This window comes from Cherax quadricarinatus, chromosome 17 (assembly GCF_038502225.1).
Source record: "Cherax quadricarinatus isolate ZL_2023a chromosome 17, ASM3850222v1, whole genome shotgun sequence".
In the NCBI taxonomy this organism is placed as follows: Eukaryota; Metazoa; Arthropoda; class Malacostraca; order Decapoda; family Parastacidae; genus Cherax; species Cherax quadricarinatus.
The window spans coordinates 30,133,026-30,149,280 of NC_091308.1; the positions used below are offsets into that span (position 1 = coordinate 30,133,026).

Consider the following 16,255-nt stretch of genomic DNA (forward strand, 5'->3'; position numbering starts at 1 on the left):
AATAAATAAAAAAAAATAAATAAATTATGATTAACTAAGCAATGATAAATTCACTGGTAAAAATACAGTAAACAAATTACAACATGTTGTTTACAAGCTTGGTTCCTATTATGGAAAATATTTTCTTCATTCTGTAGTTAGATTATTCTCAATATATATTATTATTATTATAACAGGAGTCGGAATATTTATTTTAGTGATGTCTGTTGTCACTGTTGATAGCTTAAATGAATCATCGTTTGTTGCTTCTGGTAAAATTTTATATATTATTTTCAAATAAAGTGAATTAAGTTATCTAGTGGTGAAACGTTTACACTTATCATTAGCCTCTCTAAGAGACATTCACAAGACAGAGCCGAATTAGAAGAGTTATCGCCTAGAAATTTTAAACCCTATATATATACCCGGAGATTTACCAGATGCATTACATTTCTTACCTACACGCAATAATTTTACGTCGTAGCAAACTTTCTCTCTATCTTTAAATACTGATAAACAAAAAATAATCGAGAAATAATTCCTGTTTGAGGAGGAGGAGTATGTGGCAATAATAAGAGAGGGTAGAGAAGGTGTGGAGACAACAATCATGGCGCTGATGGTGGCTACCACACTGCTGCTCAGAGCCGGTCAGAAACACTCATTACTAACTTTTTACCTATTACACGAGTCTTGGTCTTAAGTGATATTCTCACTGAGTGAACCTGTGCTCCAAATGGTTTAACATCCGGTCAGATTTCAGCTTTGTTGTTGTGTGAAAGGTTAAAAACTGCATTTAAGTAAATTTACAGTACAATAACCCCTCAAGGAAGGTTCCTTGATGTTGGTGAGGGGCTCTTGATTTAGGGAATTGGATCTGTGCTCCAGTTCCCCGAATTAAGCCTGAATGCCTTCCACATCCCCCCAGGCGCTATATAATCCTCCGGGTTTAGCGCTTCCCCCTTGATTATTATAATTATACAGTACAATAATTACACTATATAACGATTCCAGTTGCCTTACATAATATGTAAATTACCTAGTATACCACCCGAAAAAAGAAAGTTTAGGAAATAATTTCATAAAATACTGCAGTAGTTGTAATGTTTATTTAATGTCTTCATTAATGATGCTGTATGCCCTTGTAGGTTTAGCGTTTTTTTCATTATAATAATTTATTAATGACGCAAAGTGTGACAATTGTCCATCAGGCGAAGTTTACATCTCGTTTGTTGTACATCTTGTGGTGATGGTGGTGATATAACCCAGACAGCCTGGCGGGGGCAGTGACGGCTATCAGTCTAATAGTAAGTTTATGTAATAACCTGATGTAGAGATTAGGCTGTTTTTTTTGAAATCTCGTATTTATTTTTATTTAGAATACGTGCATACTATTTATAATAAGTCAGGCATTATTTCTTGCATTTGTAATACAAACATACTGTATACAAATCACGCATTATTTTCTTTATTTAAATAATAAAAAGGCACAATACCGTGAGTGGAACAATACGCAGATTAGATGCCCATAGAAAAATAAAACTTATGACATTTTGGCCCAACTTAGACCATTAACTAGTCACACAGTACTAGTTAATGGTTCATGTCAGACCGAAACGATGTAAGTTTCATTCTCATATGTAACTGTAACAGCCTGGTTGATCAGGTCCTGATCCACCATGAGGTCTGGTAACAAACCGGGGCATGGGGGCGTTGACCCCCCTGAAACTGTCCAGCCGTATGTGCAGATTATTTGTGTATTATTCCTTTGTTTACAATACAAGCATACTATCTGTACCTCGGCACAACTGTTATTTCTTGTGCAAATTGTTATTTGGGATAGTAACAAAAAAAATTGCATTTATTTTGGGAGTTGCAACAGGTTAAAGCCACTCAGCAGTTAGTATTAATGCTCCTGGTCAATCAGCAAATGCAAAGAAAAGACGAATATAATGTAAACAAAGCCATGCCCGTCCCATATCCACGGTTATGGATTTAGCTTCACGTTTAATTTCATTATAGTGTTATGCATGGATTATATCAGGTATATGGAGTATATCAGGTATAAGAGGCCATGCGCTTGCATATTTTAAATCCTACCTTTCTAATAGGTATCAGTATGTCACCATTAAAGACACAGCCTCATCAGTACAGCCACTTGATACTGGAGTTCCGCAGGGAAGTGTCCTTTGACCCCTGCTCTTCCTCATTTACATTAATGATCTTCCAAACATATCCCAACACCTGAAACCCATTCTCTTTGCTGACGACACGACTTATGTCGTCTCCCACCCTAATCTTGCCACCCTCAACACCATTGTTAACGAGGAGCTGCTCAAAATATCGACTTGGATGACAGCCAATAAACTTACACTTAACACTGGCAAAATCTACTATATTATGTTTGGTAGCAGAGCAGGTGTTGCACAACTTAACATTAAGATTGACAACACTCTAATTGCCAGACATAATGAGGGCAAATTCCTTGGCCTATACCTCAACAACAACCTAAATTTCAGCACCCATATCCAACACATAACATAAAAAGTATCCAAAACGGTGGGGATCCTCTCCAAGATACAATACTACGTGCCACAAACTGCCCTTCTCACACTATACCATTCACTTGTATATCCATACCTCACCTATGCTATCAGTGCTTGGGGTTCAACTGCAGCAACACACCTAAAGCCAATAATAACCCAACAAAAAGCTGCAGTGAGAATAATCACTAAATCCCATCCCTGGCAACACACCCCCCCACTCTTCATAGATCTAAACTTACTCCCTGTTCAGAACTTCCACACTTACTACTGTGCAATCTATATCTACAGGACCTTAAATTCCAATATTAACCTTGACCTAAAATGCTTTCTTGATAGTTGTGACAGGATCTACAGACATAACACCAGACACAAACATCTCTATGACATTCCCCGTGTTCGACTAAACCTTCACAAAAATTCAATGTATTTCAAAGGACCTAAAATCTGGAACACCCTACCTGAAAACTCTAGAACTGCAGACAAATTCATCACTTTCAAAACTACACCCTGACAACTAACTACATGATAACCACCTGGTGGTTCACAATTACACTCACTCACCCACTGACTATAAACCCAGAAATACTAATCTTAATCTTAAAATAATAAATCCTAACTAGTCATAAGTTTGCCTATGATACTCCAATATAGACACTTTGTATTGTGCCAGAACAAAAGCATTCACATTGCTAAACTCGCATTGCTAGCCTTAATACCATAATCTGTAAGGATTTAATGTTAAGAATTAATCAAAGTCTGCCCGAAATGCCTAGCCATGCTAGGTGTCCTAGTGGCCCCCTCTGTAATTAGTATTTTGTAACATGTAAACCACACAATACCCAAAACCTGTAAAGCCCACATTGTAACCCTTATAGAGAATAAACTTGAATTGAATTGAGGGTGTTTCAGGAGTCATTGCCCCCGAGGCCCATAATCAGGCCTCCAGGTTGATCAGGACTTCATCAACCAGGCTGTTACTACTGGCTGCAGTAGGTTTTTATTTTATTTTTATTTTTTTTTTTTTGGGGGGGGGTAGGGTTCTTTAGGATATTTTACATTCCTTAAACTTGTAAAACATAAAACAATGTCGATGACAGTACCAGTTTAATATTGGATAGCAGCTAAGATTGGATAAGATTTTGTTTGGATTTTCAACCCAGAGAGTTAGCCACCCAGGATAACACAAGAAAGTCAGTGTATCATCGAGGACTGTCTGTCTTATTTCCATTGAGGTCTTTTCAGTCTTGTCCCCCAGGGTGCAGCCCATACCAGTTGGCTAACACCCAGGTACCTACCAACTTGCTAGGTGAATGGGGACAGCAGGTGTATGGAAACACGCCCAGTGTTTCCACCTGACTGGGGATCGAACCAGGAACACTCAGTGTGTGAGACAAGAACTTTGCCTGCCAGGCCTATGACTTGGTAATTGAAGTTGTCTGCTTAGTTATAATTTTAGGAATGGGAATAATTAGGTCTAATTCCATGGCCTACATCACCTTCCATTACAAATTTGATTATTTGCAGACAGCATGAAGATTAATGCATCTTGTCTGATCATGTTTACTCATGAATGAAAGCTTGAGTACTTGTAGATTTAACAACAGGATGAAATATTGGAAATTAGTAGTAATATATAGAGTAAAACCTCTTGATTAACCCGTAAACGGTCCAAGCAGATCTACGTTCACGTGTAGTGCTACAAAAGTAGATCTACATTTTTTTTTACATATTTTCAAATGTAAAAAAACAAAAAGAAGATCTACTTTTTTACATACTTTCAAATGTTGAAAAAACGTATATATACGTTTGGACTGTTTACGGGTTAATGAACTAATGAGGGGAGGGGGTTATGCAAATTGTTAAGTAGGTGAGGCAAGATTTGTCAGGTAACAGGACAAGCATTACCTGACGTAGGTGTTAGTCAAGTGATGACCCGCAGCTTAAGCTTTTGATCATCTGACTGAGGCCTTCCACTGGCTTACCGATCCACCCTTTTAAAAATTATGATTATAATCATAGCCATTAGATTATAACTTGGTAGGTAGATGTAAATTAAGTTGATATAAGGAGTTATATTTGTCCTCCCTTTCCTTTGATCGAATCTACTTTCCTTCCATTAACCCAGGCACTGTAGGGCCCTGTTAGTTTACTACTTACCTCATCCATATATATAATATGTGAATTATAATTCACGTATGTAAATTTTAACAAGATTAGGTTAGGTTGCTTTGCCTTTATTTGTGCAGAATAAAAATTGGCATACATTGGCAGTTTGGAGGGCCATTTGAATTGTGATGTCAGGATGCTTCTGATGAGACTGATTGAATGAGTGGTGGTAAATGTTTCTGTCTCTCTCTGTATCTCTCTCTGTCTGTCTCTCTATATCTGTTTCTCTCTGTCTCTCTCACTCTCTGTCTCACTCTCTCTGTCTGTCTCTTTTTAACCCTTAAATGGTCCAAATAGATCGACGTTCAAATTCGTAGTGCTACAAAAGTAGATCTACTCTTTTTACATATTTTCAAATATAACAAAAAAAAATGTAGATAAAAGTTTTTTTACACTTTTTCAAATGTAAAACAAAAAAGAAGATCTACATTTTTTTTACATACTTTCAGATGTTGAAAAAACGTATATATACGTTTGGACCATTTAAGGGTTAATCATCCTCCTTGGTAGGAAGATGATAAAATAGAAAAAGAGGCAAGATTTTTCAGGTTGTCCTATATTTCTGAAGTTTTATTAACCAGGTTTGAAGCTCTTTTGTTGAGAAGATAATTTTTTTGTTTTTTTTTGTAATAGCATAAATATTTAGGCTTTTTAATGTACACTATTCTGAATTTCAGCTCGGCCTGTGGGTGATGTAGTCAAGACAAGACGGTATTTGGGCAGTGCAGCTAAACGCATCACTACTCATTATACAGTGATACCAAGAGAAACAGATTCAAGATGGAGAGGTGAGCAGTATTGCACTTACTTTGCTTCAAACTGAACATATTTGATTTTAAAATCAGTATGCAAGCCATTCATAGTGAAGAGAATGCAATAGCTTGGGTGTTTGTATTTTTTCCAAAGCAGAATCTGTAAGTTCATGGCAGTGACTTTGACCCCTATGTTTGGGTCCACATTACACATAATTCTTTCTTCACACCAGGTCTCGTATGGCCCAAGCTGTTGTAGCTTTTTACACTCAATAACAACTAGGTGATGCTGTTAACAGCTGTGAGTTTCCATACAAAGTAACAACCAAACATTTATCAAAATAGTGAAAAACATAGTAAAGGAAATAATACTCAAAGTGCCATATTTCTTCTAGATATATCAAAAAAGCTTATAGAATAGATATTGAACATGCCATAAAACCACTTATGAGTATATTTTTCACCCCCCAACATGCACGCACAAAAAGACTCCTGAAATCATAATGACACAACTGCAAACAAACCATACCACAGGCAGGGATAGAACCCGTGATCAGAGAGTCTCAAAACTCCAGACCATCGCGTTTGCCACTGGGCCAGCTAGCCACAATAAGATTCATTTGTGGTCACAGTGGTGCCTATGCTAACCTTCCTATGGTGTAGAAATATACCTAGTTGGATGAATCTTATTGTGGCTAGCTGGCCCAGTGGCTAACACGATGGTCTGGAGTTTTGAGATTCTCTGATTGCGGGTTCTATCCCTGCCAGTGGTATGGTTTTTTAAGAACATAAGAAAGGAGGAACACTGCAGCAGATCTGGCCCATACTAGGCAGGTTCTTCACAATCTATCCCACTAACAAAATATTTACCCAACCCAATTTTCAGTGCTACCCAAGAAAATAAGCTTTGATAATTCTATTTACCCATGTGCAAGTCCCACTCAAATTCAACCCCTCACCCATGTATTTATCCAACCTAAATTTGAAACTACCCAAGGTTTTAGCCTCGATAACCTTACTAGGCACTGTTCCACTCGTCAATTACCCTATTTTCAAGCCAATACTTTCCTGTATCCTTTCTAAATCTAAACTTGTCTAATTTGAATACATTACTGTGGGTCCTCTCTTGGAGGGATATCCTCAAGACCTTATTTATATCCCCTTTATTGATACCCATCTTCCACTTATGCACTTGGATCATGTCTCCCCTCATTCTTCATCTAACAAATGAATGTAATTTAAGGGTCTTCAATCTTTCTTCATAAGGAAGATTTCTAATGCTATGTATTAATTTAGTCATTCTACGCTGAATGTTTTCTAATAAACTTATGTTCATTCTGTAATATGGAGACGAGAGCTGAGCTGCATAATCTGGGTGAGGCCTCGCTAATCATGTATAAAGCTGTACTATAACCTCTGAACTTCTGTTACTTTCACTTCATGATATATATCCCAGTAATCTGTTTGCCTTATTACATATGCTTATTCATTGCTGTCTTGGTTTAAGGTTACTGCTTATCATAACCCCTAAGTCCTTTTTGCAATCTGTATGGCTAAGTTCTACATTATTTAACTTATAAGTGCTAGGGTTATGGACACTACCGAGCTTCAGAACCTTGCATTTATCTACATTGAACTGCATCTGCCACTTTTCTGACCAGGTATTGAGTTTGTCTAAATCCTCCTGAAGTTTCTTGATATCTATGTTTGAATCAATTATCCTACCTATCTTTGTGTCATTGGCGAATTTGCTCATATCACTTGTAATTCCCTCATCAAGATCATTGATGTATATTATGAGCAACAACGGGCCCAAGACTGATCTCTGTGGAACACCACTTGTTACAGATCCCCACTCGGATTTAACCCCATTTATGGACACACACCACTTCCTGTTTGTGAACCATGACTCGATCCATGACAGCACTTTTCCCCCAATGCCATGAGCTGCCATTTTCTTTAACAGTCTTTGTTGCGGTACTCTATCAAAAGCCTTACTAAAATCTAAATAAACAATATAAAATTCTTTATCATGATGAACAGCCTCAAAAGCTATACTGAAGAAAGTTAATAAATTAGTTAGACAAGAACAGCCTCTCGTGAATCCATGCTGAGTATCATTAATCAGATTATGCTTATCCAGATGGTTTCTTATAATATCAGCTATAATTGGCTCTAGCCATTTGCCTACAATTGAGGTCAGGCTTATCAGGCGGTAATTTGAAGGTAACAACTTGTCTCCTGCTTTAAAAATAGGAATTACATTAGCCATCTTCCACATATCAGACACTACACCTGTTTGAAGAGATAAATTAAAAATATTAGTTAATGGTTCACAGAGTTCCGTTTTGCATTCCTTAAGAACCCTTGAAAAAAGCTCATCAGGACCCGGCGATTTAGTATTTCGTTTCAGTCGGTCTATTTGTCTCGTAACCATTTCACTAGTGACTGTGATGTTACATAATTTATCTTCTTCAGGCCCACTATAAAAATTAATTACTGGGATATTGTTAGTGTCTTCCTGTGTAATAACTGAGAGAAAATAATTATTTAAAATCTAGCACATTTCGTTCTCTTTGTAGGTAAGATGCCCATAGTTATTTTTAAGGGGCTCTATCTTACCTCTAACTTTTGTTCTATACACCTGGAAAAAACTTTTTGGGTTAGTTTTTGAATCCCTAGCAACTTTAATTTCATAGTCCCTTTTAGCTTTTCTTATCCCCTTTTTAATGTCCCTGTTAATGTCAATATACTGATTCATAAGATGACCCTCACCTCTTTTGGTACATCTATAAATTCCTTTCTTCTACCCTAAAAGATATTTGAGCCTATTATTCGTCCATTTTGGGTCATTTTTATTCAATCTAATTTCTTTATACCTTCAACATAAACTTACATTGTATATAAGTAAACAAATGCTTCACAAAAAAAAAAAAAGCATGAAGTTGTACTTTACAGCCTAACAGTTATGCAAATATAAAACTGATGAAATTAGTCACATTTTACTGAAGATGACATAATAATGGTATAAATCTCATTTTGGATAATGAGATCCATTGGATATTCATTTTCAAGATAGGAATAGATTAAGCCAAGTACATACTTTATTATTGCATCATCAGTACTTTGTCCTGGCCTGAGCTAAATTGAATAGGTATTGGTTATGTATGTGGCTGTACATTATTTTTTCAAAGATTTAAAGACAGTGGCAAGCACCATGTGATAAACTTATATCAGGTGAGCATCTTGGCTCTCGTGTTGTAGGTATTTATATACAGCTTTTAAATCTCTTCAACAAATTCACCTTAAACCAGCAAATAATAGAGCCTACGAGATTGGAGAATACACTGGATCTCATCTTCACTAACAAGGATGATCTGTTATGAAATATTACCGTATCCAAAACAATATACGTACACAGATCACAACATAATAAGAGGTTCAGACATGTATGCGCGGGGCCCCAGACCGACAAAATGTGATCAGTCATGAGGGAGCCTTCACCAAATTCAACTTCAATAACAAAAACATAAGGTGAGACCAAGTAAACCAGGTCCTAAATGATATAAACTGGGAAGATAGCCTAAGCAACACAGATCCAAACCTATGTCTAGAACAAATTAACTCTGTGGCACTCGAGGTATACTCAAGGCATATTCCTTTAAGGAAAAGGAGGAAAAGATGTAAACCAGAAAGAGAAAGGCACTTCCTATACAGGCAGAGGCAAAGAATAACAGAGCGGCTAAAATAGGCCAATATATCTGTAATATGAAGGGAGAAACTGATCAGAGAAATAGCAAACATTGAACTGAAGCTAAAGGAATCTTACAGGAGTCAAGAAATGTGGGAAGAACTAAAAGCCATAAATGAAATTGAAAGAAACTCAAAATATTTCTTTTCTTATGTCAAATCAAAGTCAAGAACAACAAACAGTATTGGGCCCCTACTTAAACGAGATGTGGCCTACACAGATGACAGCAAGGAAATGAGTGAGTTACACAATTCCCAATGTGACTCGTTTTTTAGCGAGCCACTAATCAGACAGAGAGTCGAAGACCTAAATGAATTTTTATGAGAGAGACAGAGTTTGGTAGACTCGAACCTATCTGATGTTATCGTGACGCCAAATGACTTCGAAAAGGTGATAAATGACATGCCCTTGCACTCTGCCCCAGACCCAGATTCGCGGAACTCTGTGTTCATCAAAAACTGCAAGAAGCCCCTTTCATGTGCTTTTAACATCCTATGGAGAGGGAGCATAGACATGGGTTGTCCCACAGCTGATAAAAACAACAGATATAGCCCCACTCCACAAAGGGGGCAGTAAAGCAATAGCAAAGAGCTACATACCGATAGCACTAACATCCCATCTCATAAAAATCTTTGAATGGGTTCTAAGAAGCAAGATCGCCACCCATCTAGATGCCCATAAGTTACACAACCCAGGGCAACATGGCTTTAGAGCAGGTTGTTCCTGTCTGTTGTAACTACTGGACCACTATGACAAGGTCCTGGATGCTCTAGAAGACAGACAAAATGCAGATGTAGTATACACTGACTTTGCAAAAGCCTTTGACAAGTGTGACCATTGGGTAATAGTACACAAAATGCGTGATAAAGGAATAAAGGGGAAAGTTGGTAGATGGATCTATAATTTGCTAACAAATAGAACACAGAGTAGTAGTAAACAGTAAAGTCTGAGGCAGCTGTTGTGAAAAGCTCTGTTCTACAAGGCACATATCTGGCATAGACAGGGATGTAAGCCACAGCACCGTGTCTTCCTTCGCAGATGACACCCGAATTTGCATGACAGTGTCCTCCATTGAAGACACCGCAAGACTCCAGGTGGACATCAGCCAAATCTTTAAATGGGCTGCAGAAAACAATATGAAGTTCAATGATGAGAAATTTCAATTACTCATATATGGAAAATGCGAGGAAATTAAAACTGTATCAGAGTATAAAATAAATTCCAACCACACAATAGAACGAAAAACTAATGCAAAAGACCTGAGAGTGATCATGTACGAGGATCTCGCCTTCAAAGACCATAACATTGTATCATTCGCATCTGCTAGAAAATGACAGGATGGATAATGAAAAACTTCAAAACTAGGGATGCCAAGTGCATGATGACACTCTTCAGGACACTTGTTCTATCTAGGCTGGAATATTGCTGCACAACAGTTCCTTTGAAGGCACGTGAAATTGCTGACCTAGAAAGTGTACAGAGAACCTTCACGACACACATAACTGCGATAAAACACCTCATTTACTGTGAACCCTTGAAGTTCCTCGACCTGTACTCCCTAGAACACAGGTGGGAGAGATACATCATTATATAAACTTGGAAAATCCTAGAAGGATTAGTACCAAACTTGCATACAAAAATCACTCCCTATGAAAGCAAAAGACTCAGCAGATGATGCATCATCTTCCCAATGAAAAGCAGGGGTACCACTAGCACGATAAAAGACAACACAAGAAGTGTCAGGGGCCCAAGACTGTTCAGTTGCCTCCCAGCATACATAAGGGGGATTACCAACAGACCCCTGGCTGTCTTCAAGAAGGCACTGGACAGGCACCTAAAGTCAGTACTGACCAGCCAGACTGTGGCTCGTATGTTGGGTAGCATGCGGCCAACAATAACAGCCTGGTTGATCAGGGCCTGATCTACTGTAAGGCTTGGTCACAGATTGGGCCGTGGGAGCATTGACCCCCGAAACCCTCTCCAGGTATACTCCAGCAAGAAAATCATGTCTTTCATAATGCAAGAGAATGGGAGTTCAGTGCCAGTTGGAGAGTTGTGGGAGCAGGTGGCATACCTGGAGTTTACCTGGAGAGAGTTTCGGGGGTCAACGCCCCCGCGGCCCGGTCTGTGACCAGGCCTCCTGGTGGATCAGCGCCTGATCAACCAGGCTGTTGCTGCTGGCTGCACGCAAACCAACGTACGAGCCACAGCCCGGCTGATCAGGAACTGACTTTAGGTGCTTGTCCAGTGCCAGCTTGAAGACTGCCAGGGGTCTGTTGGTAATCCCCCTTATGTGTGCTGGGAGGCAGTTGAACAGTCTCGGGCCCCTGACACTTATTGTATGGTCTCTTAACGTGCTAGTGACACCCCTGCTTTTCATTGGGGGGATGGTGCATCGTCTGCCAAGTCTTTTGCTTTCGTAGTGAGTGATTTTCGTGTGCAAGTTCGGTACTAGTCCCTCTAGGATTTTCCAGGTGTATATAATCATGTATCTCTCCCTCCTGCGTTCCAGGGAATACAGGTTTAGAAACCTCAAGCGCTCCCAGTAATTGAGGTGTTTTATCTCCGTTATGCGCGCCGTGAAAGTTCTCTGTACATTTTCTAGGTCGGCAATTTCACCTGCCTTGAAAGGTGCTGTTAGAGTGCAGCAATATTCCAGCCTAGATAGAACAAGTGACCTGAAGAGTGTCATCATGGGCTTGGCCTCCCTAGTTTTGAAGGTTCTCATTATCCATCCTGTCATTTTTCTAGCAGATGCGATTGATACAATGTTATGGTCCTTGAAGGTCCCTGAAGGTGGGAGTAGTTCAATGATATTAACATAAGATTATTTGTGATAGCCATAACAATCATTCGAATAATATTATATGAAGTAAAACATTATGCATTTGTGTGGTGAATAAAATGTTAATGAAATATAAGTAAATGGTCAAATTTTCTGGGAGACTCGACCAGCAAATGTGACACTGCTGAATATTTTTTTTTAAACCCTTAGCATTCCATAATTGAAATAATTGAGAAATTTGGATGTTAAGTGAAAAATGTGTAATTTTTGTTGGTATTTTAATACACTGAAAAAGTATTTTGTGTTTGATGCTATGGGATAGAATTACCCTGCATTACTAAGGTTCGAGAAGTGTCGTGTGAAGGTAATGTGTCAGTATTTTTTTATTAATTTTTCTGTTTTATAAAGTTTTGCATGCTTAGTATCCTATAAAAAAAAGGCAACCCATATGCACTGTTTATAAGTAATTAATAAATAATAATTATTGTTTAAATGTACATAGATATTACAACAAATGGTTTAACTGATTATGTACAGATTAAAAAGACCCCAAGTGGTGCATAGCATATGGGGTAGACGTAATCTAAGACTAATCTGTTAAGCTGCTAAAATACATGGTTGCATTCTTATTCCTTTGACTGTTAAACCCCAAATCCTGAGGTGTCTTCTGGTGTCGCAAAATTTCCGAAAAAAAAAATTCTTATGAAATGATAGAGAATCTTTTCCTGATTGTAATGACACCAAAAGAACGAAATTTGATGGAAAACTGACAGAATTACACTCTCGTGAAGTTAGCAACCTCGGCGATATTTACGAATCGGAGATTTCGCCCGCTTTGAGCCCTATTTTCGGCTAATTCCATTGTTTATTTATTTTATGTCTTTGCAAACAATACATTGAGATTTTGTATTTACAATAGTGGGTTGCAATGCAAAGAGAGCCTCTATTATGCCTAGGCATTATGGGCCAACTTAACATTATTGGCTTACAGACTACTTAACGCTAAGGATTATATCATAGTTGTACAGTAGGATACTAATTATTTCATAGTTGTCCAGCTGACCAAATTCATAGCTATTTCGTTAGAACTCCATTTTTTCCATCGATGAGTACAAGAAACTTCCCATTTACCGATTTCAGCTACCCAGTAACGTGGTCAGAAATTGCGAATTTGGCCAATTTCACAAAAATTTAAAAAATATGACAATTTCAAAATAGGGTCCAGAATGAACAGTGCAGACATTCCTGGCTCTAAAATAACATTTTCTTTGTTCATCAGTCATGTCTCCAGGCCCCTCTGATATCACTCTTGCTTTCTATTTTGAATTTTTATTCAAACAAAACGAAGATTTACTTTTATGCAGACTACTGCAATACTACTGCAGTAGTAGGTTGGTAGACAGCAACCACCCAGGGAAGTACTACCATCCTGCCAGATGACTGTGAAACAGAAACCTGTAACTGTTTTGCATGATGGTAGGATTGCTGGTTTCTTTTTCTGTCTCATAAACACACTAGATAACAGGGATATCTTGCTACTCCTACTTACACTTTGGTCACACTTCACAGACATGCACATGCATATATATATATGTAGATACATCTAGGTTTTTCTCTTTTTTCTAAATAGCTCTCGTTTTCTTTATTTCTTCTATTGTCCATGGGGAAGTGGAAAAGAATCTTTCCTCCGTAAGCCATGCGTGTCGTATGAGGCGACTAAAATGCCGGGAGCGATGGGCTAGTAACCCCTTCTCCTGTAGACATTTACTACAAAAGAGAAGAAGAAAAACTTTATAAAACTGGGATGCTTGAATGTGCGTGGATGTAGTGCAGATGACAAGAAACATGATTGCTAATGTTATGAATGAAAAGAAGTTGGATGTCCTGGCCCTAAGCGAAACAAAGCTGAAGGGGGTAGGGGAGTTTCGGTGAGGGGAAATAAATGGGATTAAATCTGGAGTATCTGAGAGAGTTAGAGCAAAGGAAGGGGTAGCAGTAATGTTGAAGGATCAGTTATGGAAGGAGAAAAGAGAATATGAATGTGTAAATTCAAGAAGTGTGTGGATTAAAGTAAAGGTTGGATGCGAAAAGTGGGTCATAATAAGCATGTATGCACCTGGAGAACAGAGGAATGTAGAGGAGAGAGAGAGAGATTTTGGGAGATGGACCTGAATGCTAAAGTAGGAGAAACTTTTAGAGAGGGTGTGGTAGGTAAGTTTGGGGTGCCAGGTGTAAATGATAATGGGAACCCTTTGATTGAACTTTGTATAGAAAGGGGTTTAGTTATAGGTAATACATATTTTAAGAAAAAGAGGATAAATAAGTATACAAGATATGATGTAGGGCGAAATGACAGTAGTTTGTTGGATTATGTATTGGTAGATAAAAGACTGTTGAGTAGACTTCAGGATGTACATGTTTGTAGAGGGGCCACAGATATATCAGATCACTTTTTAGTTGTAGCTACACTGAGAGTAAAAGGTAGATGGGATACAAGGAGAATAGAAGCATCAGGGAAGAGAGAGGTGAAGGTTTATAAACTAAAAGAGGAGGCAGTTAGGGTAAGATATAAACAGCTATTGGAGGATAGATGGGCTAATGAGAGCATAGGCAATGGGGTTGAAGAGGTATGGGGTAGGTTTAAAAATGTAGTGTTAGAGTGTTCAGCAGAAGTTTGTGGTTACAGGAAAGTGGGTGCGGGAGGGAAGAGGAGCAATTGGTGGAATGATGATGTAAAGAGAGTAGTAAAAGAGAAAAAGTTATCATATGAGAAGTTTTTACAAAGTAGAAGTGATGCAAGGAGGGAAGAGTATATGGAGAAAGAGAGAGAGGTTAAGAGAGTGGTGAAGCAATGTAAAAAGAGAGCAAATGAGAGAGTGGGTGAGATGTTATCAACAAATTTTGTTGAAAATAAGAAAAAGTTTTGGAGTGAGATTAACAAGTTAAGGAAGCCTAGAGAACAAATGGATTTGTCAGTTAAAAATAGGAGAGGAGAGTTATTAAATGGAGAGGTAGAGGTATTGGGAAGATGGAGGGAATATTTTGAGGAATTGTTAAATGTTGATGAAGATAGGGAAGCTGTGATTTCGTGTATAGGGCAAGGAGGAATAACATCTTGTAGGAGTGAGGAAGAACCAGTTGTGAGTGTGGGGGAAGTTCGTGAGGCAGTAGGTAAAATGAAAGGGGGTAAGGCAGCCGGGATTGATGGGATAAAGATAGAAATGTTAAAAGCAGGTGGGGATATAGTTTTGGAGTGGTTGGTGCAATTATTTAATAAATGTATAGAAGAGGGTAAGGTACCTAGGGATTGGCAGAAAGCATGCATAGTTCCTTTGTATAAAGGCGGGGACAAAAGAGAGTGCAAAAATTATAGGGGAATAAGTCTGTTGAGTATACCTGATAAAGTGTACGGTAGAGTTATTATTGAAAGAATTAAGAGTAAGGCGGAGAATAGGATAGATGAACAAGAAGGCTTTAGGAAAGGTAGGGGGTGTGTGGACCAGGTGTTTACAGTGAAACATATAAGTGAACAGTATTTAGATAAGGCTAAAGAGGTTTTTGTGGCATTTATGGATTTGGAAAAGGCGTATGACAGGGTGGATAGGGGGGGGGGCAATGTGGCAGATATTGCAGGTGTATGGTGTACGAGGTAGGTTACTGAAAGCAGTGAAGAATTTTTACGAGGATAGTGAGGCTCAAGTTAGAGTATGTAGGAAAGAGGGAGATTATTTCTCAGTAAAAGTAGGCCTTAGACAAGGATGTGTGATGTAACCATGGTTGTTTAATATATTTATAGATGGGGTTGTAAGAGAAGTAAATGCGAGGGTCTTGGCAAGAGGCGTGGAGTTAAAAGATAAAGCATCACACATAAAGTGGGAGTTGTCACAGTTGCTCTTTGCTGATGACACTGTGCTCTTGGGAGATTCTGAAGAGAAGTTGCAGAGGTTGGTGGATGAATTTGGTAGGGTATATAAAAGAAGAAAATTAAAAGTGAATACAGGAAAGAGTAAGGTTATGAGGATAAAATGATTAGGTGATGAAAGATTGGATATCAGATTGGAGGGAGAGAGTATGGAGGAGGTGAATGTATTCAGATATTTGGGAGTGGACGTGTCAGTGGATGGGTCTATGAAAGATGAGGTGAATCACAGAATTGATTATGGGGAAAAGGGTGAGCGGTGCACTTAGGAGTCTGTGGAAACAAAGAACTTTGTCCTTGGAGGCAAAGAGGGGAATGTATGAGAGTATAGTTTTACCAATGCTCTTATATGGGTGTGAA

The 16,255-nt window shown here is 38.4% G+C and overlaps 1 protein-coding gene across 4 annotated transcripts in view; it reads left to right on the forward strand.

Moving 5' to 3' along the window:
* Nucleotides 1-359: 359 nt before the first annotated feature.
* The window catches only part of LOC128686343 (electron transfer flavoprotein-ubiquinone oxidoreductase, mitochondrial-like), a 43,674-nt gene continuing 27,778 nt past the window's right edge, over nucleotides 360-16,255 (forward strand). The window contains exons 1-3 of one of the 4 annotated variants that reach the window (XR_011392104.1): nucleotides 574-727; nucleotides 1,188-1,283; nucleotides 5,366-5,476. Coding sequence is in view for 1 of the 4 variants with exons in the window: in XM_070085944.1 (XP_069942045.1) it covers nucleotides 587-626; nucleotides 5,366-5,476 (151 nt within the window). In the remaining 3 variants the exon portion in view is untranslated. Of the gene's footprint in view, nucleotides 728-1,187; nucleotides 1,284-5,365; nucleotides 5,477-16,255 lie in introns of all 4 variants that reach the window. The other 3 variants (XR_011392106.1, XM_070085944.1, XR_011392105.1) reach the window with 3 other exon arrangements.